A 26,101-nucleotide genomic window follows, 5' to 3' on the forward strand; every position below is an offset into this window, starting at 1 on the left:
CAAGGGACTGTGTGAGGATAAAATCAGATGAGACTCGAAAACGCTTCCGAACTGTACGGACACATAAGGAACCGTTTTAAGGGAGTATAGGAAATCAGGCTGGGAAAGGGAATGCAGGCCTGGTTAGAGTGTCCCCAATGTCAGGTAGAAGCAGGGGAACTCGATCTAGCAGGTAGAGGAGTGGCTATGACAAAGAGAGTATTCCAGGAAGATTAAGCTCATGGTATCAAACATGGCAGACAGGAGAAGAGAGAGGCTGTCGGCAGGATGCCGTCCTAGGGAGTGATGAGATGACACAGTGGTAGGAAACAAGGAAATGAATCATTTCTACGGTAGAGACTGGTTTGTTGTTTGTCAAACCTGCTTCCGCTTTTCCTGAAAACACAGCTCCATGACACTTGAGTTCTGGACTATGGAAAGAGGCTGGAAGTGAGAGTTCTGGACTATGGAAAGAGGCTGGAAGTGACTGGGCTGCTTCCAGGCAGGGACCATGCACACTTTCCATGTGGCCCTCCGCCTCTTCCCCATGACGCTCCATCCTTCCCCCTGTGCTGGTCGAATGCAGAGTCCAGCAGAGGAGCTGGCAGCCTTAGGGAGTGGCAGGACCACAGGGCAGATGGAGCCAGAAGAAGGAAGATCGTTCACCAAACCCTCCACTGAGCTATCGTGGGAACAAGGTGATGGGTGCATACGGAGCAATACCATGCCCTACACTTAAACAGTGAAAACTCTAGTTTACAGAAGTTCATGTGTCTGATTTTATTTGACCCTTATAATAATCCCACCAGACAGCTAACACCTCTGACGTACTCCTAAAGTACTCCAAGGAGGAGAGGTCACGTAACCTTCCCCACGTGGCATCCTTCTCTCCCGAAAGCCCTGTGGTCCAGCCCTGCTCAGAACCCTTTATCTCCACAGGAAAAATCTGAGACATTTGTGATAAAGGGCCACAGACATATGGCTCCTTTGGTTTCCAAGGCGAAAAAACAAAGACAGAGTGGATGCTAGGTTTTATGATATGACTACAAAACGCCACAGAATCCAAATGTGAAAATGAATAAAAGGCAGGTGAGATTGCCCCTCCCTGCAACCACCCACCTGCTGTGTTTCCTGGGTCTCTGCTCCCTGTCAGCTTTGGGAAACACAGGTGGGCAGTGAGGGGAGAAGAGCCTTGGGCTGAGTCAAGAAGTCTTTATCTGCTGTCATGCCAACCTCCCAAACTGAGTTTTTAAGCAACAGTAACTGGGACGTGGTTTTCACTTCCTCTGCGCTCTAGGTAATGGGTTCGCAGTTGGCGTCCATTCACTACACACCCTCCCCTCCTTCACCTTTTGTGTTATCTCCAGTCTGATACTTGAGTCTTCCCCACTTAGCCTAGAATAATGATAAACTGAAGTGGAAAGCATCACCTTGGGCTCCGTAGAGTCTGGTATAGGGTATAGGGTAACCAGCACCAAACTTCTACACACCACAGCCTGGGGGTCACCCGAGACACAGTGTGATGAACTCCACTTCAGAATACCTCTCCTTAGATACAAAGGGGCCAGGCACGCCACGTTGAGATTATTAAGCACTTTCCTCGCTTTTAAAATATAATTGCCCCACAAGCAGGAGGTAACACATGTGATCTTCTGCATTTTAAATAAAAGCCCAAATCGCTCAGTTTGCCTCACGATCTGACCCAAACTTATATATCTGTCTGCCTTCCCCACATCCCTTCACACGCTTTGCAGTAGAATGCTTAGTTCTTCTAGACGCTTCCTGACACTCCTTGCCTCTACAAGCCATCGTCCATACGATGGTTTCCTCCGTCTGGGACATCATGTTTATTTCCTACCGCTCTGCTTCTTCATCACCTTTGCTAAATCCTGCTGGGCCTCATTCCTCCCTCTCAAATGGACATTTCCTAAAGCACAGTCCTTACCTCTTTACCCCTTCTCCAAGCTCCCTCGTCCGAACCCATGCCTTCAACGGTGGTAGGAAGGAAACACAAGTTCAAATCCACGCCCCTAGCCTGACCTTTACCTCTTTGTTAGCTCTGGTTTTCCAGCACCCCAGTGGCCATCTGCCCTCCACTAGCAGGCCATCACCTCAAACAGAACAGTTCTAAAACCAGAAGATTAGTCTCATTACCAACAACTCCCTTCCTCGCAGCTCTATTTCTATCCTAGATCCGCAGGGTTTCCAGGTTTAAAAGGAACCATACAGCTGAAGTTCAATTCGTTCATCTGCACTCCATCCTTTCACAACAGCCTGGACAACAGTGGCCAGGCCCACCAATAGCATCACCATTCCAGACCTGGAAACCAGTCTCTCCAGAGGTGAACTGACCATGAACCTGAACTCGGGCCTCCCTCCTGTGTTTGCACAGGCTTCTTCCGAGGCCTGTGCTCGTTCTGTACCCACATCACTCCTCCCCAGCAGGCTCCTCCTTTCAGCCCCAGCTTGGGCTCACGGTGGCCTCCCCGCAGCAAACACTGGAGGAGCCTCCTCCCCGGCCTCTGCTGCAAGGCTCTCCTTCTTCATAATCACCGTGAACACAGTCATAAGAGCAAAGGCAAAAACAGCAGCAGCTCACGTGTCATCTCGCTTCTCTTCCTTAAACCCATATAGCAGGTAACCGGAAATGTGAGACTGTGAATTTATCTGACAAGAGGGGGTCAGATCAGAAAAAAAAGAAAGAAAGAAAGAAAAAAAGAAGCCATGGAGGGCTTCCCTGGTGGCGCAGCGGTTGAGAGTCCGCCTGCCGATGCAGGGGATGCGGGTTCGTGCCCCGGTCCAGAAGATCCCACATGCCGTGGAGCAGCTGGGGCCGTGAGCCATGGCCGCTGAGCCTGCGCGTCCGGAGCCTGTGCTCCACAACAGGAGAGGCCACAACAGTGAGAGGCCCGTGTACCGCAAAAAAAAAAAAAAAAAAAAAAGAAAGAAAGAAAGAAAAAAAAGAGGGGGTCAGACCAGATGACTTCTAAGAGGCTTTTCCCAATCAGAAATTCTATGATTTTATGACTGTGGAGCCCATCTTACAGAAGAGGAAGCTTGGTCTTAAAGAAAGCCACACAACCAATATGTAGCAGAGCCAGACCTGGAATCCAGGTTTTCTTACTTTTAATTCATTAATCTTCCCACCACATCGTGCAAAATAGCATAGGAACCATTCTAACGAAGCAGGGACCAAATCAAGCTCCTACCCTGGGTAGAACCCTCTGGTAACTCCCCATTACTTACCAGGGGACAAAAACCACTTACCTGCCATTCAAAACCCCTTCCCACTGCTGTGTTTCTATCTTATTTCCAACTGTGGCCCTCCATATACCACTCCCTTCAGCCAACCTCGTATACCCACTGGGCCCAGCACATCCTCATCTCCATACTGTTTCTGGACCTGACATGCTTGCCCACTCCTAGTAACTCAGTGACTCTCGTCACTCTTCAGAGCACAACTCAGGCCCCACCTCCTCGCAGACTAGACCTGGAGACCTCATTTGAGCCACATGGGTCCTTTCACCGGCTCCCCTCATTTCATTTCCTACCACTCACAGGGCATGATGTTGACATTTTTACCCCTCAGCTGCAAGTTCATGGGCTGCTGAGACCCCATCTTCTTTGATCTCCCCTCCCTGATTTCAGCTTTCACTGAGCCTGGCACAGAGTAGGTGGCTCCATAAACATGCTTGTTAATTGGTTAATTGATCGATGGATTGTTTTTAATCTCTTAACTCCCTACATTTCTTATCTTACTAATATTTCCTTCATGCCCAGCTTTTTAAATTACTTGTCACACCTATATCGTAAAAAAATTACAAAGGAAGAAAAGCAAGTGTAAAAGAAAGGTCAAAAGCATTCCTGGGCTTCCCTGGTGGCACAGTGGTTGAGAGTCCGCCTGTCGATGCAGGGGACGCGGGTTCGTGCCCCGGTCCGGGAGGATCCCACGTGCCGCGGAGCGGCTGGGCCCGTGAGCCACGGCCGCTGAGCCTGCGCGTCCGGAGCCTGTGCTCCGCAAGGGGAGAGGCCACAACAGTGAGAGGCCCACGTACTGCCAAAAAAAAAAAAAAAAAAGCATTCCTTTCTTCCCTTTTCTGGTTTATTTAGGGTCAATCTGGGGTGATTCATGCTAATAAGCATATCTGCCTCAGCCTCCTCCATCCCAGGAAATGCACACTTCCAGTGGGGAGTCGACTTTCTCTTGCCCTTTGGATCCTCCACTGGGTAGGTTCAACCCTATTTACCCATGATCTAGGCCAGTGGTTCTCAATCTTTGATGAATCCCAGGATCACCCAGGGGTAGATGCCTGGGACTCAACCCCACCTCCTCAATGTGAATCTCTGGGGACAGGGCTGGGCAAGTCCACATGAAAAAGCTTTGCGGTGACTTTTTCATTCCCCAAAGGTTGTGCGCCAGTGGCCTAGCCATTGTTCACCATAAGCGCTGCAATAAACATAACCCAAAGAAACTTCCCGTGCTAACAGAGCTAGAGGGGACTTTGTTTTAGAGGTTAAAAACTCCATTTCTTTTTACCAGAAAGAATTCACTTTAGTTCTGACAGCAGATTATCTATCTTATTTATCCTTAAAGCACTTCACATCTCAGAACTAAGATACTCCGTGAATAAATATATGAGTGTGCAAAGTAGATTCTCACTCAGGGAGCTGGCAGACACTTCCTTGGTAGTTGGAGCTGACCCCTCACAAGCAGCGTCAGATCTAAGATGCCCCGGGGTGGAGACACACCTTCAGGAAGCCCATGCTTTAAACACTTCGCCTCTTCACTATTTCTGGTCTTCCAGCTTCGATGAAAAAGACAACTGAGAATGTCTCCCGGGTAACAGTTTTTAAAGGTACCAGATATTGAGAGTCTATTATGTTTTTCCTATAGTCCAGATAGAGAATACATGTAAACGTGTGTGTGTGTTTTCTAGGAGAGTAACCACGGCTAGGCAGAGCTTGAAGTTTGCAAGCAAGTGAGAAAATCTACCAGGGGTCCTCTTGGAACTAAAGGACCTGGACTCCAGAGCCTTCTCCTTATTGAAGGGTCAAAGTTGTAGCACCTACAGATGAGCCTGGGAGGCCCCACCTGGCATCCAGTGACAAGAAGGGGATAAAACCCCGGAAGTATCATCCCCATGGAGCTGAAAGGGGAGGGGCACCCCCAGTGGTTTGATGCACCCTGGTCCAGCCCCTCGAGCTATGTGGGAGCAACTACAGGAGGAATCAACATCCCTTGAGTTGGAAGAACCCACCCATTGGTCAGAGATCTGCACTCTCCCTGTGGTTACATTACTTCAGACAGTGGCCTGTGGGGGACTCCAGCTCCTGAAGCAGCAGCCCTGTGGGAGGCGATCAGATCCAGAGACAGCTGCCCTGTGCTCGGGCTCCCAGCGGCCTTTGTCCCGGCTCCAGCAACGAGGCAGCAGAACATAGGACTGAGTGTCTGAGTTCTGGGACACATCAAGGAAGGGACAAGCAAAGGCTTGGCTTCTCACTTTTGGGGCCATACTGGGCCTGCAGAGGAGGCTTTACTTAGACCCCAGATTCATACACAGCTCATTCAGTGCTCACACCCACCCCAGGAAATAGGTATTGCCATTATCAGTACTGCACTGGTAAGAAAACTGTGGCCCAGAGAGGTCAAGCAGCCTGTCCTAGCTCACACAGCAGATGACCCTCAGTCTGACACCGAAAACTGCACTTTTCTACTACACCTCCTGTCACCACTCCCATGGGCCCAGCATCTGGAATCTCAAAAGGAACCAAGAATGGAAAGCTTTTGACCTGACCGCCTAAATTGATGGGCTCTTTGCCCTGGGTGGAGAGAGCCACCAAACACCCAGAGAAACAGTACAAGTCAGCAGGGAGGCAGGACCTGACACCACTGGCTTGTGGGCTTTAGCATCTTGAGACCCTCGGTCCTCACTCCCACCACCTGCCAGGGAACCTGGGACGTGTATGAGTCACCCTTGGACACTAGCACTCCCATGGGTGTGTTACCAGGTAAGGATGCACTCGCTGACACAGCAGGGCAGGTGAATTGGTGTGTTGGATTATTGACCGAAGATCAAAACCAGGAGATAGTGGGAAAGAAAAACAGTGGCATAACGTGATCAAAGGAGCTTCAAAACCTGATACACCCATGCTTGGGCAGGTGACCAGGCAGCCAGTGGGCAGCTGGGGTCTGAGAGGCAGCACAACAAGATTTGATCCTGTCTGTTCTGGAAGTCAGATGACCACACCACGGGTCACCACATCTTGACTGGCGCTCTGCACCACTGTCAGAGCCTTCCGGATCACTCAGTAAATGAAAAGACTAGTCATTTCCATCAGACAAACAGCAGGACTCCGCTCTGTTCCCCCCAGGCTGAATTGATGATCATTTACTAGACCGACCCCATGCACGGATTGTTCTGGAGTCCTGCAGATAGGGCTTTACAGTCCGTCAGCATCTGTTCACGGAGCACCGGTTGGCTGCAAGCTCTCTATCAACAATGCTCCTGATCGGGATGATCACGATGCCCAGAGGCTGTTAGAAGTTCTAGACATTCATCTGCACTAACAGGGCCGCCTAGTTCAGCTGTGGCAAAGCTGACTGCCTCGGGACCCGCCTCTGACGAGGACTCAGTGGCTCTCCACCAGAGCTGCACGCCGAAGTCACCTGGGGGTGTGGTAAAAAATACCACTTCTGGGTCCCACCCACAGAAACTCTGCTGTAATTGACCTGGGGAGCAGCCTGGCATCAGGAGTTTTAAAATCTCCCCCAAATGATTTGAATATGTAGCCAAAGTTGAGAACCACTGGTTTCTGTTGAAACTCACACCCTTGGCCCCAAGAGACACTTGCTGCCAACTGGTGCACCATCATCACTTCGCTTTGGTGGCTTTCTACCTCCGGGCTCTAGGGGTGGCACCGGGGGTGAGGGAGTCGACACAGATGGAGATCTAACTACGCAGCACATCCTGTATTTGTCTTCCCAAATCACTTTCTGTTTTGCTTTTATTTCCGTGCTCTTTTTTCTTTCAATAAACCACACTCACTGCCACTATCAACTCTAACCTGTTGTCCTCCCTTTGTGATCAAAGTCCCAGCTGCGTATGATCTCACTTATTCTCAAAATAGCCCTGCGAGTGAGGAATCAGCCAGGCCATTGTTCTCTAAGGCAAATCAGGGACCTGCAGATCAAGAAAGGTTCTATCTGCCATGGAGCTCATATCCTTATCGAAGTCAATGTGTTCATGGCAATTTCCAATTTACAAAATGCTTTCCTCTACTTGTTCCTGTGGCATCCTCACAGCCAGTCTGTGGGGGAGGTATTTTCATAACCAGGGTGGCCACACGTCCTGCACAACGTTGGTGACACCTGTTCCTAACCATTGGTAGCACCTCCTTTCTCTCTCAGAAGTGTCTTGGTTTGGACAGTTCAAGATACAGGCGCCTTATTTGTAACCACCCTCTTGTTTTAAGAGGGGTGTTTCGAGACTCATACACTTGTTCATACACTCTGAACTTGTTCAGCGTCACTCGACAAATGAGAGGCAGAGACAAGATCTGAACCCAGGTCTCTGTCTCCTCTTCCCCATCCACATTAGTTGGGAAATGAGAATCAGAGCTGACCTCCTCAAACGTCTGTGATCTCTTAAACATCCCCATTAGAAAGTTCCCTGGACGGGAGAGACTTGGAGTACAGAGCAGGGCTGGGCAGGAGCTTTGACAGCGTTTTGTGACCACATTAGAATGGACTAGTAAGTTGCCAGGAAGTGTCCTCTTGGAAACACTTGAAAGCCTGACTTGTCAAAAGAAGGTGCAAGACCTGACATATGGGTGTTTGGAAAAGAGTAAGAAATTTAGAGTCTAAACTGCTAGCTGAGGACTGGGTCTGAACGCTCTTTACTGCCATCTACCTCTGGGCATTTCTCATACGCTCCCTGAGCACCTGAGTTCTTCAACCATAAAACGGGACAAATCATCGTCCTTAGTTCCTGAGGTTGTTACAGGGAGAGCAAACGGCCGCTTGCCAAGGGCTCTGACAGCATCACGTCTCAAGAGGTCCCTGGGAGCCACATTTACTTGTTGACATCACTTTTCCTGAGTGAACCAAGGCTCACGAACAAGGATGCTGGGGATCTGATGAGATAAGGTATTTGAATGCGCTCCTTAAGTCCTAAAACGCTGCCATTTAGTATTATTATTAGCAGCGGCAGTAGTAACAGATGATTATCAATTGATGTGGCACAGAATCGTATGTCCTTGAAACTCTCTGGATTACGGAGGTTTTGAATGACACACCCAGGGGACAGGCCAGGTTCGGGGGGGAGGGTGTCCCCTTCCGTTGAAGATGACCACATCACAACTCTTAACTGGGTGAGGCAAGCCTGCCTGGGAGGCTTCCTAGAAGCCAACCCGCTGGGCCTGCAGAGATTACCTCGGATACCTGACCCCTTCAACAAGAAGGACTTTCTCGGGCTTCCTTGGTGGCGCAGTGGTTGAGAATCTGCCTGCTAATGCAGGGGACACGGGTTCGAGCCCTGGTCTGGGAGGATCCCACATGCCGCGGAGCAACTAGGCCCGTGAGCCACAACTACTGAGCCTACGCGTCTGGAGCCCGTGCTCCACAACAAGAGAGGCCGCCATAGTGAGAGGCCCGCGCACCGCGACGAAGGGTGGCCCCCGCTTGCCGCAACTAGAGAAAGCCCTCGCACAGAAACGAAGACCCAACACAGCCAAAAATAAATTAATTAATAAACTCCTACCCCCAACATCTTCTTTAAAAAAAAAAAAGAAGAAGGACCTTCTTCTGATGGGAATCATACAGCTAAGAGACACGGCAAACTATGGAAATGCCTGATTCTATAAATCAGGACATTGCTTCTCTAACACGAAACCGTTCAAAGCCTGGGCAGTGTCTTTATTTTCACAATTTTTTTCAGCCTTTACTTGTCCCTGTAAATGATAACCACTGACCAGAAGCTCAAATGGGGGTGGGGGAATCAAAAGAGCTTTCCTATCTGATTTTTTTGTTCCCTCATCAATCTGGTTTCTGCGCTGACCAAGAAGGCCTGCCTGGCTCTCATGGGTTCCTTTCCTTTAGGGAAAAAAAAGCAAATGACAACACGGGTACTTTAGAATTCTTGCAAGCACTGGGGGCTGCGAAGTGAGCTTTCTATACAAATGGAGAAACCCTCCAAGCTGCCAACCTGAAATTCAGAAGGTGCAGGTAGAATGGTCCTCTCACCTAGGAGCGGGGCAAAGGGCTCCTTTGGCTCTAAAAGAGTCAATTTGTGTTTCAAATATCTTTCAGCAACTTGACACCGTGAAACTACCTGCTCCCAAGGAATCTGAGAAAGTCCTAGAATAGCTTTCCTCAAGAAGAACAGCAAGGCTCCTTGCTCTGTAAAAGCTCTCCGTATTCACTCCCTAGACCGCAGGCTTGGACGCTGGGGGTCAGGGCAGACCTGTGGGACCCTGGGTCCAACACTGCCCAGCCTGGGAGGACATGACCTCTTTCATTACCTGGTCTGCCAGAGAGCCTAGAAATCCTCCCAGAGGGGTCCCAGAAACCAAATGAGGGAGACAGAAGCCTCATTTGGGGGGAGAGAAACAGGCTGAGGAAAGTAAGTCTCACTAAAAAACAAATGTAATATCTATGGATAATTTTGAAAAATAACTCTCCAAAATGAAAAAATGCAGCCGAAAAAATTTAACAAAGCTTCGTGGTAGGCTGGACCGACTGAGACAGAGCAATTTCCAAGTGTAAGTCACAGCTGCTTTACTATTATTTAGGTGACAAAAGGTACCAAAAACCAAAAGGTCATATAGATCTTATACTTTCTGTGAAACTCTATTTGTTTAATTAGTTTGTATTAGATAAGGATCCTTTGGCCAAAACAAATTTAAAAGACGTGTATATTCCCCATCCCTGGGGAATATATATGCCTTTTAAATTCAGCCAGGAGGCCCCTGACAGGCACCAAGCTCTCTTCCCTTCTCAGTTACCTGTATATGTCTAGGGAAACTGCATTCTGAGGGATTTTCCCTTTTGTGAAAGGTCTCTGCGCTCAGGCAGCCAGCCGACGCCCCCTCCCCCAAGTTCTGGCGACTCTGCACCGCCCCGGAGGCAACTTCCCTGCGCCTCAGGTTTCCCCGCTTCTGCTGCACGAAGACCTATCAAATGTTTCTTTCTTATTACGCTCGAGGACCGGGAGACGCTGCCTCGGCCTCCATCCTTCCCCCTCCAGGTTGCAAAGGAAGTGCAGCAGGTTTGGATGTTAGCCCGTCTCTGCCCAGGGAGCAAGGCAACTTAATTTAAGTTTTTCCCCTGTGCCCCTTCCTCCCAGTCTGCCCCAGGTTACCCTTAGCCTTTCCTGCTACAACCCCGCGGAAGCATAATTATGACAATTACAATAATGTGGGCGAGTGGAGTGTTTGGTTTCTGCTTTGCCGGTCACAGAGCAAGAAAACGTCTTTGTTTCCTTTTGCTTTTCTTTTAATAGCACTGAGTAAAAGAGAAAAGGGGGATTTTAAGAAATGTTATTTTTGCTTTGCCAAAGGTCATATTATTAGTAATGCTTTCTTTTCTCCCTCTTCCTTCCCCTCACCCCGCAACTTTAGAAGAAAGCTTCAGGGGTCCAGCCAGGTTCCTGCCATCTCCCTGCACCTGGAGATGCCCTTCAGGGCAGGCCAAAATCGCGCCGGGGTAGGGTGACGGCTGGTCCTGCGGCGGGTTTGACAAACTGCCTAGCAGACTCTCCGAGAAGACAGCCACCTGCCAGACTGCACCTGACTCCATCCCTCCCGGGAGCCCCGAAGCAACAGAAAGGCCACCCAAGGGACCGTCAGGGCTGAGCTGCGCTCCCTGGGGAAGGTCCGCGTCCCAGAGCGCTCAGCGCCCGGGCACGTGAGCCGCGAGCCTGGCTGGAGGCGCGGCAGGTGCTGCGGCGCCGGGACGCCGACCTACCTTCACGAAGAGTTCGATCTCGGGGTCCCTGTCGTCCCCGTTAGCCGTCGCCGCGTCCGTCATGCCGTCGGCGCCCGGGGCCAGCGTCCCGGGCCGGGGAGGCGCCACCTCTGCGGCGCCCGGGCCAGCGCTCCAGCTCCTGCCGCTGCTGCTGCCCGGCTGGGCCCCCTGCGGAGGGAGTTTATTTCCTTTAATCTATTTCTCCAGCCGGTGACAGCGGTGCCTGAGAGATCGGTGTCCCGGGCGATCGCACGGAAAGGAGAGAAGCCAGCAGGGGACAGGGGGCGGCGAGGGAGAAAGGTGGGCTCAGGGATGGCCGGCAGGTCCTGAGAGCAACAAGTGCCGCGCGCTGAGAGGTGTCACCGGATCCGCGCCCGGCAGCGATCCCGCGGTCGCCGCCCGCGCCCAAAATAGCCGGCGCCGCGGGGCGGGGTCAGCCCCGGCGGGCGGGAGGGGCTCCCCGCGAGCGCGGCCCCCGCCCCGCACCCCAGGCCCTGCGGGGCGCGTGCAGACCGGCCGGGCGGCACCGCCACTGGGGTAGGAGGATGCCCTGAGAAAGGTAAAGGGGGATGGGAGTGGGGGGATGGAGAGGATGAGAGAAGAGAACAGAACAGAAGAGAAGAGAAGAGAGAGAAAGGGAAGATGGCTTTAAGCTTTACGTTCATTAACGAAGCATCAGTTCCTCCAAGTTACTCGCCTAGCAGCGTTACCCACGAGGAAAGCCCCTTCTTGCCTTAGGGATGCTCAGAGTGGGGAGGGGCTGCGGGTAGCGCGGAAGAGAACGGAAGGACCCTGAAAACCATGCATTCGCCATCCTCGTGCTGGATCAATAGAGTAGGGCTGGGGGCAGGGGGAGGCAGGGATGGGCAGGGGGTGATGTGTAACCTTCTGGGCTGGTTTTCTTCCTCTTCCTTTCATTTTGTCTTTTGCATTCTCTTCTTTTTTCTTTCTTTTCTATTCTTATTTTACTTATTTTCTCTCTTTTTTGTTTGTTTTTTCGTTTGTTTGTTTAGTGAAGGATAATACACGCATGGGGCAAAAAATGCATATATTGTAAGTGGACAGTTAAATAAGTTTTCACAAGCTGAACCCATCCATGAAACCAGCACCAGATGAAGAGGTAAAATGTTAGCTACCTGCCCAGAAGCTCATTCTGATCTCTCCTCTCTAGCTCTCCTCCCTCTCCAAGGCTCTCACCCACCTGGGGTGAGACTTGTAACAGCACAGGGTAGTTTTGCCTGGAATCTTGTAATAAACATAGTATATTCTCCTCCGTGTCTGGCTTCCTTTGCTCACCAGCACGTTGGTGAGATTCATCCATTCTGCTGTGTGTAGTTGGAAACCACCCATTTTTATTGCCGTAATTTATTTATCGATTCTTCTGTTGATGGACATCTGCATAGTTTCCAGTTAATGACTACCATGGGGCTGCTATGAACATTCTATAAAAATCCTTTCACGATACGTGGACACTTTTCTGTTGCCTATATACTCAGGAATGGAATTGCTTGGTTCTAGACTATTAGAATGTTCTTGAATAAACATTGCTATGGGGCTTCCCTGGTGGCGCAGTGGTTGAGAGTCCGCCTGCCGATGCAGGGGACGCGGGTTCGTGCCCTGGTCCGGGAAGATCCCACATGCCGTGGAGCGGCTGGGCCCGTGAGCCATGGCCGCTGAGCCTGCGTGTCCGGAGCCTGTGCTCCGCAACGGGAGAGGCCACAACAGTGAGAGGCCCGCGTACCGCAAAGAAAAAAAAAAAAATTTGCCAGACAGTTTTCCAAAGTGGCTGTACCAGTTTACATTCCCAAACTCCATTTCTTTTAAAAAAGGTGCTAAGTCTTTCGCATCTGGAATCTGGTCAACTTCTATTTGTGTTCTTTGCCTTCTCTTTAGCTGCTCTTGTCTGTGCTCTTTCTTGCCTTACTTACAAATATATATTTGTTCCACAGCTTTCTAAGAAAAAAAGTAATCACTTAACAAAAATAAGTAACAGTACTTATTAGGTACCAGGCAAAAAAATGCTAAGCACTCTCCATGTCTTAACTTATTTAATCTTTACAGATAGTGTTAGTATCCCAATTTTACAAGTGGCGAAAGTGAGGCATAGAGTTATTTAAGTAACTTGCCCCTAGTCATGCAGCTAGGAAATGGTGGAATCAGGATTTGAACTCAGACAGACTAAACCCATGCTTTTAACGACTCTACTAACTGCCTCTCTCAAACTTCAGGTACACTGGGTAAGGCACTTTGGGGAAACAAAGGCACTGCCCTGGTCTTAATGTAGATTAAAATCTATTTCAGGAGAATAGTCCCGTGAGAGGAAGACTAGGGCTGCCACACATGGTACGTGGAGGGGCTGCATAAGTCAGCACCTAGAGAGATTATTCACCACAGTTGGAGTGGCCAGAAAGAAAGACCTCCTAGAGCAGAAGGCACTACAGCTGAACCTTCCTGAATAGTCAGGCATCTGATAGGCAGAGAAAATGGCAAGGTATCCTGACCGCCCTTTATGGCAGGCTGTTTCCCCATAAACTCCAAGTGCAAATGTCTCCTATTCACTGAAGAAAGCAGTCACCAAGCCTAACTTGCAACCCTCATGGTACACTATATCTTCATCAAGGTGAGGCTTAATTGCTCTCCTCCTCTTTGGTTTCTGGCTTACATCACCAAAGCCTTTAGAGAAGCAGTCACCTTCATAGCTGTACATTCCAAACCAATGACCTCATACTCCGGGAAGGACAAGGTTACAGAGGGAGACTGCTACGTTCACTGCATGCCGCACAGACTCATCACTTTCCTGCTCTGGACAGTGGACAATATTCACAATAGCAATGTGAAAGAGGTAAATAAAATTATATGCCAAAGTGCCTTTGAGGGTTTTTTTTTCTTTTTTGAATGAAAGATGCTTTACACATGCGATTATTTTCTTGGCTATGAGCTGAACAATGTGCGGTATGGCCTCTACTTTCCCTAATCCCAAACCTAGCAGAGTTAGCTTTTATGTCATCTTCTCCAAAGATCTACCACTTACTGGAAAAAGGAACAGTTCCCTTTTAATTTCTAGATAATACCTCCCATTTGGACATCTCCGCAGATAACTGATAGTTTTGATCTTATAAACTTTCATTTTGCAAAAAAAAAATTTCTTCTTTGGTTATAAAATATTTCTATGCATATTTCTAGTTTTTATTTCCACATTCTGTTTTAGTTCATGATAAAAAAGACCGTATTTTGTACCCTTTCATGTCAAAGCATAATTGGTTAAGCAATTCTAGCTTTCTTCAGAGAAAAACACTTCCCTGATCATATAGACTGTACCTCTAATAATCATAGTTTCACAAACTTGTTGCAAGTTTTGGATAAATCCTTATTAGGAAAGCACTTCAAAAACATATCCAGTGCTCACTTTAGCAGCACATATACTAAAATTAGAACAATACAGCAAAGATTAGAATGGCCCCAATGAAAGGATGACATGCACATCTGTGCAACACCCATATTTTTGTATGATCGTTGAAATAAGAAATTATAACATATGTGATTGGATTTTCAATACATGCAGATTTAATGATATGACATAAAGGGTGAAGGCAAAGGAATTTATATAGCTGTCATGTTTGTATACTTTACTTGAAGTGGTGACCTATGAACTCTAAGCAGATTGAGAAAAGTTAGGTATGTACATGGTAACCACTCCTAAACAACAGCTATAAAAGTTACACAGAGATATAGTTAAAAAAAACCAATATGTAAATTAAAATGTAATGACAAGAAATATTCAAATAATCTAAAAGGGGGAAAAAGAGAGCAAACAGAAAACTAATAAATGGCACATTACAGAATCTCACTTCAAACATAATGATATAGATAAAGTAAAAAGATGAGGAAAAATGCCATGCAAATGCTAATCAAAAGAAAGTTAGTCACCATATGAACACCAAACAAAACAGACTCCAGAAAAAGGAAATCATCATGAATAAAGAGACGGGTGTTACATAATGTTAAAAGAGCCAACTCATCAAGAAGCTATAACAACCCCAAATGTGTATGTACCTAATAACAGAGCTACAACATACATGAAGCAAAAGCGATAGAACTGAAAGAAGAAAAAGACAAATATGCAATTACATTTGGAGACTGCAGCACTCCTTTGTTAGAAATTGATAGCACAAGAAGACAAAAAAATCAGCAAGAGTATAGAAGACATAAGTAATACTATCAAACAATTTGATCTAATAAACATTTATACAATATCCCACCCAAACAACAGAATACACACTATCTGCAAGTACACACAGAACATTCACCCAAATAGACAAAAATAGACCATATTCTGGGTTACACAATAAACCTTATTATTTTTAAAAGAATGAAATCATACAACATATATTCTCTGACTATAACAGAATCAATTAGACCAATAATAAAGATATATGGAAAACCCCTAAATGTCTGGCAATTAAGCAATACAGTTTAAGAAATTCACTTGTTAACGAAGAGGCCTCAAGGATAATTAGAAAATATTTTGAACTAAATACAAATGAACAGAGAACATACCAAAATTTGTGAGATGCAGCTAATGCAGCCCCTAGGAAGAAATTTATGTGTAAAGTGTTCTTTTGAGAAAAGAATAAAGGTCTCAAATCAATAACCTAAGCTTCCACCTTAAAAAAATTAGAAAAAGAAGAGCCAGCTAAAAACAAAGCAAGAAGGAGTAAAATAATAAATATAAGCACAGAAATTAATGAAATTGAAAAAAAGATAAAACAATGGAGGAAATCAATGAAACCAGAAACTGGTTCTTATAAAACATCAATAAAATTAATAAACTTCTCACTATATTTACAAGAGAAAAAGAATATATCATCATGAAACAAAGATGATCCTTATAAGGAAATTTTCCAAAAATGTTCACCTTACACAGTACCAGAGTATATCACTTAGTTATAGGCTCTGACTTTTATGTACCTAATGGTATTTAGTTGAATCCGCTCATTCTGCCCAAGGTAGCTATTTATATAGGAATCAGGTTGTTCAACCCTTACATTCTCTGCAGAGGATCTCTTGGACAAGCTCAAGGGCTTCAGGTTCAAGCTGAGGAGACTGGCAGATTTTGATGACAGCTGCAGAAGCACCAGTCATATTGTGTCTCTGAAGGAGGGTCAAGGGAGGGTAGACACAGAGAGATGAGGGCTTCCACCTGCATGAGGTCACAGGTCGGGCCCTGAGGAGGACGGGGTGGGTTGCTAATTCTATTCCTTCATAAACTAATGTGCTCTTGGGCGTGCTCAACATCGCCAGTGATCTCTGTCCTAGCAGCAACCTGCCTACTTGTGCTCAGCAAAGGGAGAGGCCAGGGAGTAGGCTGGACTGAAGCCAGGGGTCCTTGTCAACAACTGTCACTCATCCCACTGATTCACTCATTACTCCACTAGAGTTTTGGGGGTGCCGTGCTCTTTCTAGAACCTCTGAGAACATGCAGTGTGCATATCACTTCCTGACAATGAGCAGATTTAGGTCCTGCATTATTTCTTCATGGAATTCCTTCAAGGATTGAGTCATGTCTTTCTCACAAGAGTGAAAGCTCCTTGAGGAGAGGAATCCAGTTTTATGTCTCTTTTGCACACCCCACAGAATGTAATGGCCCCCGGCTATAAACTTGCAAACAAACTGATAATATTCCCAGTACAGTGTACATGCTCATTAAATAATGGTTGATGGAATCAGTGAATAGATAACTGCCACCTATTTTATTCACAGCCTCTTTTTCCTCTTGGACTTCTGTACTCATATCTCTCAAAGGCTGATATTAGTGAAATGGACATTACAGTGTGAAGTCTTTATAAGTATTCTAGCTTTGAACTGAAACACAGGAAAGGGTTCTGTAACAAAAATAATAGTTAACATTTACTAAGAGGCCACCATGTGTGGGAACTCTGAATCTCTTATTAGCTTGCTTCATCTTCATAATAACCCAAGGCAGGTGCTATTAGTCTCATTTTGCAAATGAGGAAGCTAAGACTTAAAGAGGTTAAGTAACTTGCCCAAGGTCACATAGATAATTATAAACAACACAGCTGGTATTCTGACCCAAGTCTCTCCATCATTAAAGCCTATTTTCATAACCACCAGGATTTACTGTGTATGTGAAGTAGGATGTGGCTGGACGAGGTTGAGATGCTGATAGAGACTTAGAAATTGCTTATTGAATTGGTAGGGTCAGTGAATGGCTGGTCTTAGATAAGGAGTGACTGGATTTGGGGACTCTGGAATCCTAAGAGACAGCCAGAGATAAGCTGAAAAAAGAAATCGGGACCAAGAAGTAGCACATCAAAAATAAAAAATACCCAGCCCCGCGCTTCCCTGGTGGCGCAGTGGTTGAGAGTCCGACTGCCAATGCAGGGGACATGGGCTCGTGCCCCGGTCCGGGAAGATCCCACATGCCGCGGAGCGGCTGGGCCCATGAGCCATGGCCGCTGAGCCTGCGCGTCCGGAGCCTGTGCTCCGCACCTGGGGAGGGCACAACAGTGAGAGGCCCGCGTACCGCCCCCCCCAAAAAAATACCCAGCCCCTAGGGAAAGGAAAACCACAGGAGACAAAAGGCCAGAGAAAAGTGATCTCAGGTCATGTTCTGTTGCATCACCATGCATTTTTGACAGAGTTTACTACTCTGGTGACTGTCCTCACTTAATGGCAAAGCTCATACTTCAGTCACAGCAAGATCACATAAAAACACAACTATTACACAAATGCACTTAAAAAACCTTGGTCCAAGGTAAATACATATAACAAAATTCCAAAACAACTGTTGACCCATATTACTCTTACCCACACAACTGATTTTATTTTGGCCAACAGGTTCATTTTGCCAATTGACCAGAGACAGCCTTTAATAACTCAAAAAAGGGTGTGCTGTTAAAGAGAGTGAGGGTTGGAGAAGAAGCAAGGTGAGGGACATTGGGGATGGAAAGTCAGCATCTATACAAGTGGGAGCAGAATATAGAATGTTTTGAGGGAAGTGGGCAAATGTCCATTACCAAACAGATTACAGTTCCGAAAGGAAAAGTTAGGTGTTGTTATAATGATTGACAACTAGAATCCATTCTTTTTGTTAAAGGGGCCCCTAATTTTCCTTAAGATTCTACACCTCCTCCATTCACAGCCTGTTAGCTTCAAGTGGAGTTTCAGGGGAGGGTAGGTGACTCGTGTTGGCCAATGGGAGCCTCTGAATCCCTCTGAGCACAGTGATTGGTTCAAAATGGACACACGATCAACTTGGATCCAATGAGATCCAATTCTGGGACTTCTGTCAGAAAAGAGACAAGTTTTCCTTCTGCTGGACTTACGGAGAAACTAGGATATGACCCTGGAGTTGCTTGCACTATCTTGCCACTACTAAGATGGAGTCTCACTGAGAGTAAAGCCAACAGAGAGAAAACAAGGGCCAAGAGATGGACAGAGGAGGACCATGTTCTGTGAGGGACTGGACCTCTTTGTGCCTAGAATTTCCTGTCCTGATGGTCAGTAAAATCTCTTTTTGGCTCAGACCATCTTCAGTTGGGTTTTCTGATGTTTGCAACTAGCTATTTATATCCACAGCAGTTAGAACCTGCATAGACTAAAGAGGGCCATGGGCAAGAGATGATCCATATGACAGAAATAAGATCTCAGCAACAGCATGATGCACTTTAAAAAAGAGGCCACATCCTAAGATGAATAAAAAGTATGATTTTTAAAGGTCTAGTCCTCATAAAAACACTATGTAGTCTTCTCAGGCTCATAAGCTAAGATCTAAGATGAAAATAAAAATATGTTCAGAAATTGACACAGCTACGAGAAAAGTCCTATGTGTAGATTGAAGGTGATCATAGATAGCTACACAATAAAATGACAAAATCATAAAACAATGTCTCCAGGAACTGATTTTTTTTGAATGTCTTACAATACAGTGAAAAGAGCACCGGGCTTAGATCCTGAAGTTCCCAATTGAAGACTTGGCTCCTGCCATTTTCTAGGCTTGTAACCTGGTCATCCAACCCCTCTAAGTCTCAGTTTCTTTATCTGTAAAATGGGGATAACTGTACCTTGCCTCAAGTTTATGTAAAGTTTAAATAATTCTATTTATGAATATCCACAATGCAGCCAACATACTGACTGACCCATAAACAAAGGACAAAAGAGCTCTTTTCCCCCAAATGTATATAAGGCAGCATTGCATTTCACAGGCAGCTTCTCACTTAATCCCTCACTTCAACCCCACACACAAGGTAGCTACTATCATTACTCTATTTCGCAGATGAGGAAACTGATACACACAAATTAGTCAGTAAGCATAACTAACCACAGAGCTCTAGAGCTGGGGTTTGAATCGGGTCTGTTTGACTCCCTAGTGTCTACTTTTAATGACCTCAATAAATAAGCACTATTTAATATTATTTTATTATTATATTTAAATGCATAGAAAAGTGAGAGAAAGAGAGACAGAGACAGAGAAAAGAAGTAAACACCCGGTTTGGAAGTGAAAGCTGAAGATCAGCTACTGGAACATTCAAAAAGCAATGCTCCCAGGTGAAGAGTGGAATTTGTACCCTGTAATTACCCTGACCACGCTTGATGGCCTTCATCCTTTATCTTTATCTGACTGTCTGCCTGCCATCGTGTCAGCTCTTCAAGCTACATAAGAAATTATTTCCTGACAGGCATAGTATATTATTTAGAAAATTACAAGTTCCTTCTTGGAAATGGGCAGAATTGATCTAACTGAATTGTTATTATTATTTTTAAAATAATCTATCCTAAAAGTGGGAGCAGCAGTATAAGTCTGTTCCTCTCCTAGAATTCTAGGAACGTATCTGTGTTTCAGTCTTTCTTCCTTTCCGTATATTTCCTTGTATCTCTCTCTCTCTCTACTTTAGGAACCCAGAGAAACAGAACATAACATTTCTGTGCATTATTACCTGGTCATAGCTAGGCCGATACAGAAGAAATTTATTTCTGCAGCACAGTAATAAGTGGTTCTCTTTAATCTATATTCAGGGAGGAAGATTTGATTCTATTTTTGTCATATATTTTCGCCAACCGTGCAATCTTTTACAAGCTGCCAGGAAGATTACCCCTACTCCCACAAAGCTTGGACAGAAAAATCAGAGAATATTACCTTGAACTGCTTCAGTTTTCTTCTTCCAGGGAGAAGGCAGAAAGCACTTCAAGTATCTCACTTTGGTTAAATTAAGCAAATATGGTCGGCTGTTCTGTGCCAGGCACTATGCTCAATGCTAGGGATAAATTTATGAATAAAACCCAGCCGCTCGCTGTCCCACGGAACCCACAGTACCTAAAACAAGTGTGTGTGTGTGTGTGTGTGTGTGCGCGCGTGCGTGCGTGCCTGCGTGCGCGCGCGTGCGTGTGCGTGAGTGCGTGCGTGTGCATGCGTGCGCGTGCGTGCGTGTGCGTGTGCGTGTGCGTGTGCGTGTGTGTGTATGGTAGCGGGGGTGCTCCCATTCCTCAGCCCGGCTAGTTCAGTAGATACAATGTGTTTTTAGGAACACAGAATCAAAATAGATCTGATAGTATTGAGAAAAGATGCTCATTACCTACATTTTTGTAAACAGATAGCACTTGAATCTATACCAGCTGCCTCATGAATGAGTCCTCTTCCACTGAGACTTCCATGGCCGGGGTTACTTTCACATTCCTTTATCTATTGAGTACCTATTATGTACCAAATACTCTTAGAAACACTGGATGTACCTTGGGGGAAAAAACCATTGTGCATCCCTTGCCTGCTGGGTCTTGCTATTCATTGTGGGAGATAGAACAAACACGTAAACAAATAAATAGATGTATAGTTATAAAATTGCTCAATATTATCTGGGAATCTGGGTTACAATGCTAAAGAGTCACAGTGAGGAATGAGGGAACCTCCTTTGTAGGGTGTTCCTGAGGAAGGCCTCTCAGGGGAGGTGACATTTAAGCCCAGATCTGAATGATAAAAGGGGGCCAGTCACTTGAAGACTGAAGGGAAGAGAGAAAGGAACAGCATGTGTGAGGGCCCCTGAGGTAGATACAACAAAGCATTTTACGTTGAAGAACTGAAAGTCTAGCTTGAAATCCTCCATGATATCCCTATGTGACTTTGCGGGGTCACATTTTCACCTTTTCTTATTTAGTTACATTATACAACCTTTGTAATTTCAATACATTATTGGAATTGTTGGAGAAAATCTGCCTGGAGGTTTTCATTCAGTGAAAAAGTTCCAGCCTGAAGAAATAATGACAGCTCCACTGAATGTATATTGAGTTTGCAGCCGATACACTTTCTGTATTGCTCTGTAATGATGCGTAATTTCCTCAGTTAAATACACTTTGGAAAGGTTTGCAATGCACCCCCATACAAAAGGTAGACATTAGTCTAAGACTCCTTTGCAGTATCTGTTTTTCACCCCAAGATCTCTCCCACTTGCTTTGGCTCATTGGCTGCATCTAGACCAGGCTAGGACATTGACGGGGGGGGGGGGGGATGGCAAACCCGCTTCCAAAGGCTGATATTTTATCTAAATGATTTTATGTTTAAAAAATGCATTGAAATTCATTCAATTACAGTGGAACTAATTCTTTTTTACCTTGCTCTTTAGGAATCTTGTAAACCCAACCGTTGTCAACTTTTCCTCAGTCATAAAATTAAGCCCCCAAATGAATAGAACTGAATATGGACTCAGTCACCGATCTTCCGTCCACATAGCACAGGGTAATTGCATCGCTAGACACCAGACCTAATGCCCTTAATGGAGCCTCCCAATGTTTAAGGCCCAAAGGGACAAATGCTGACCTAAGCTCTGCCTTTCTCTCCACACCCGGCTCCCCATGGGAAGTCATCAAATTAAAGGGCAGAGGGATGCAAAACAGCCCCGCCAAAGTGGTCTGGCTGAGTTCATCCGTCAAGGCCAACTCCTCTGTTCCTTCCCTCTGGTTGCAGGGCTGCTGTGCACCCAGCCTGGTGGATGCTCTCCACTCAGCACCCCTCACCCCTGTCTCGGAAGGCCACAGGGATTTTGAAGCTGCTCGCCCTGCAGTAAATAAGGCTGAAGCAGGTCTTGTCTGAATGATAAATAGTACTGACCCTCTGCATGCACCTGTCACAAATGAAGACAAAATACCAGAACAACAAAAAGGGAAGGCGCTTGCTTGCACTGTATGCACGCAGGACTTACTCCCATTTATCGACGTCTGAAGATTTGTTTATGTTCCTCTCTCCTCTAGTAAGCTGTAGGGGCCTAAAAGTCATACAGCATCCATTCTCTCTCTCTCTCTCTGTCTGTCTCTAGGTTTACTAAAAAACTGAGCAGTAAGTACAGAGTTTCCATGAACCCCCTGTCCGCACTCTTGCACAGCTTCCCCACTGTCAGCGTCCTGCACCAGATCGGTGCATTTTTTACAATCAGAGACGCCACACTGACCGTCATTATCACCCAAAGCCCACACTGACATTAGGGTGCAGTCCTGGGGTTATATATTCCATTGGTTTTGACCAGTGTATGATGACATGCGTCCACCATTGCAGTATCTTACAGAGTCGTCTCACTGCCCTAAACATCCTCCGTACTCCACCGATTCATCCCTCTCTCCCCCTAGCCTCTGGGAACCACTGATCTTTTCACTGTCTCCATCATTTTGCATTTTCCAGAATGCCATATAGTTGGAATTGTGCAATATGTAGCCTTTGCAGACGGGCTTCTTTCACTGAGCGTTGTGCATTTAAGGCTCCTCCATGTCTTTTCATGGCGTTCATTCTCTTTGTCACTAGCAGTGAGCACAGAGCCTCACACAGAGGAGGCACTCAACTGGCATCTGTTGAGTAAATGCGTTGATAAAGGAGCAAACGAATGAGCGTAGCTCTTGGAGTTCCTTTGATGACTGCTGACGGAGGCCTGGTCAGTGCAGGCTCTCTGCCGGGCATCTTCAGACAATAAGAACATTTGCATGGGCCCTCCAAAAATATTTCTCATTTTATCATACCAGCAGTCATAGAAAGTAGGAGAACAGGTATTTTTCTTATTATCCCCATTTTAACGAGATCAGAAAACTCAGATTCAGAGAGGTAAAATAACTCATCCAAATTCCCTGTGCTGGAGAGCAGCAGAGCCACCACTGGCCTCTGGAACTCTCTGATGTACTCTGATGTCTTTATGCTATACAGAGTCTCCCCTGAAGCCAGGCTCTTGGTCATTCAAACTAGCGAATAGTAAACAAGAAACTAATTCATGCTGAGATAGTGACAGGTGAGGGCCACCCAATCCCAATCTTGTTATTCAGGGGAGCGCGTCTTCTCACAAAACAAGAGAACCCCAATTTTCCTTTCACCACAAGCAAACTATTGTTGGGCTGTGGAATTGAGCTCTGGGGAAGGAAACTTGAACAAGGAACTATGAGCAGCTCATACTCATTCAACAGCAAAGAATGCACTGCTGGGCTTCCTCTGCTCGTGTTAGAGATCAAAAAGCTTCAAGAATCTAGGCCCAAATTCATTTCAGATCTGCAGTGTGATGGGCCATCAGGGGACAATGAACTTCTGGGAGTGATGCCTGGTTATGAGTGAGTTATGAATGAGGCTTATGCCATGAAATCCAAGGCCATCTGGAGTTCCTTCATTCATTCCCAGATCTTAGATGTTAGCCTTTATCTCGTCCCTGAGAGCCTCATGCTAATATATCACTGTGCTGTGTAAATCCCGTGGGTATCCCAGTTTCCTCAAAGTCAACATTTCCAAAATACCACACAAATAATCCTCTCCTTATCCTGTATTTTCTTTCCCGGCCAGTGACATCATCATCTATCCAGTCATCCAAAGCAGAAACCAAGCCCATATTTTGGTTTGATTCCTCCGTCATCCCAAATGCAATTAGTCACCAAGTCCCTACTCTCAAATCGCTCCACTTTCCATTTGCACTGCCGCGGCTGCATTGCCTCCTGCCTAAACGGTCACAGAACATCCCTAACCGCCCTCCACCTCAGCCACTTACCTTGCCCTTAAGTCCATCCTCCACCCGGTGGCCAGAGTAAGCCATCTACAAACCTAAATGTCCATCGACAGAGGAATGGATGAAGAAGATGTGGTACACAGATACAACGGAATACTACTCAGCCATAAAAAAGAATGAAATAACACCATTTGCAGCAACATGGATGGACCTAGAGATTATCATACTAAGTGAAGTAAGTCAGACTAAGACAAATATCATATGATGTCACTTATATGTGGAATCTAAAAAAATGATACAAATGAACTTATTTACAAAGTAGAAACAGACTCAGAAAACAAACTGAAGGTTACCAAAGGGGAAAGGTGGGGGAGGGTTAAATTAGGAGGTTGGCATTAACCCCTTATAACTACATATACAATAGATAATCAACAAGGACTTACTGTAAAGCATAGAGAACTCTACTCAGTACTCTGTAATAACCTATGAGAAAAGAACCTGTAAAAGAATAGATATATGTATAACTAAACCACCTTGCTATACACCTGAAACTAACATAACACTGTAAATCAAATATACTCCAATATAAATAACAATTTTTAAAAAAAGCACATTGGGTCACACCAGCCCTTGCTCAAAACTCTTCAGTGGCTCAGTGTGGACCATGATGTGACAGGTTGTGACCTGCCTGCCCAACTGGACTCATCTGGCTTTAGGCCCTAAAGATTCCGGGAAGCCTATGACGGTTGATTTCCTATATACACACCCTGCTGTTTCCTATCTCTGTGTCTTTGCTCCCTTTCTTTGAGATACTTTTGCACGTTTCCTCACCCAGCAAACTCTTTCTCATCCTTAAACTCATGCTTCCGTAACCCATCACGCAAATCTCTCTTCTTGTTCTACTACATTGAAATTATTTATGTATCTGTTGCCCTCTAGAGCTAAGATCTTCGAGTACAGGAGGCATCTATTCATTCCTTTACTTTAACCACCTTTTGTACTGTACTCATCACTTTACACAGCGACAGCCCCAACAAATTTTCAAGCTTTGAGAAAGCAGAGTGATGTTTCTTATCTTTGTTTCCCCTCATGCCCAACACATGGTATATGTTTAGCTCTATCTGTCCACATCTACTCATTTGTTCAACAAATCCTTATTAAGGTCCTATTTTCTTCCTGTTCTTTGCAGAATATAAGATGTTGCTCCAGTTCTTAAAGGTCTTACACACTAAATAATATAAGCAGTTTTTTAATACTGAGTTGGTGGTTCTGATATCTTGATTAATTGGGAAATGGCTCCCTTGCCCCTCACCCTCTCCATGGCATTTACTCTTTCCAACACAAGACTATTCACTCTTTGCCAACAGATGCCATAGTGAAAATAAGAAAACACGATGTGTGAAAACACAAAGGTGAGCCTTGACTCTGGGTAAAAGATATGAACAGTTAGTTCACAAAAACAGGAAGTTGGGGACTAATTAATATTAGTCATGTTAATGAAAAGGCATACCACTTAGCTAAGAAACTGAAATTGCACCAATGAACAATTTTTCTCACTTATTTAGTTCGTAAAATTTTTTAAAGATTCATGATAAAAATTGTGGGTAAATATGCAATATGGGTAGGGAGTGTAAATTGGTACATCTTTTTGGAGGGCCTGTTATCCATCAAATTTGAAGACAAATTTGGGTCAAATGAAGACCCAACAGGTCCACTGATAGGAAACTCTTACGTGAGCAAAGAGTGTAGATTCAAAGATGTTCACTGCATCATTGTTTGAAATAAGGAAAAATTGGAAGTGAACTAAATGTCCACCAGAAGGAGACTGGGTACATTTTGGTGCGTCCACATAATGAAGGCTATCACAGGAAAGACGTAGATTGTGTGACATGGAAAGATGTCCAGGATATATTGTTAAATAAAAAAAGATAACAAATTGTGGAAAAGTGCATGCATTTATTTTGTTTATTTTGTTTTTGTAAAATATATGTCATTCTACACAATTACACGTATTGTTTGGAAGGCTATACACAAAACTCTAGTGATTATTTCAGAACAGTGGGATGAGGGAGGGAGAAATTTTTTATTTTCACTTTTTACAATTTTTGCTTTGTATGTTGCTGGAAATTTTTTTTCAGGCATGTCAGGAGACTGTCAGAGCTCCCTCGGGCGATGTGGGTCC

At 45.6% G+C, this 26,101-nt stretch overlaps 1 protein-coding gene and 1 non-coding gene across 5 annotated transcripts in view; one reads left to right on the forward strand and one right to left on the reverse strand.

Annotated features, from left to right (window-relative positions):
• CLIC5 (chloride intracellular channel 5) overlaps positions 1–26,101 on the reverse strand; it is a 198,011-nt gene that overhangs the window by 100,467 nt on the left and 71,443 nt on the right. The window contains exon 1 of one of the 4 annotated variants that reach the window (XM_030870546.3): positions 10,943–11,309. The exons of the other annotated variants lie outside the window; for them this stretch is intronic. Within the exon in view, the coding sequence (XP_030726406.1) occupies positions 10,943–11,005 (63 nt within the window). The 5' untranslated portion in view covers positions 11,006–11,309. Of the gene's footprint in view, positions 1–10,942; positions 11,310–26,101 lie in introns of those variants that run through there. 4 annotated transcript variants of the gene reach the window in all.
• Positions 14,341–14,446, forward strand: LOC115860874 (U6 spliceosomal RNA). The gene has a single exon (XR_004042566.1). It is a non-coding gene; the product is annotated as a U6 spliceosomal RNA (small nuclear RNA).

Source organism: Globicephala melas, chromosome 11 (assembly GCF_963455315.2).
Source record: "Globicephala melas chromosome 11, mGloMel1.2, whole genome shotgun sequence".
Lineage (NCBI taxonomy): Eukaryota > Metazoa > Chordata > Mammalia > Artiodactyla > Delphinidae > Globicephala > Globicephala melas.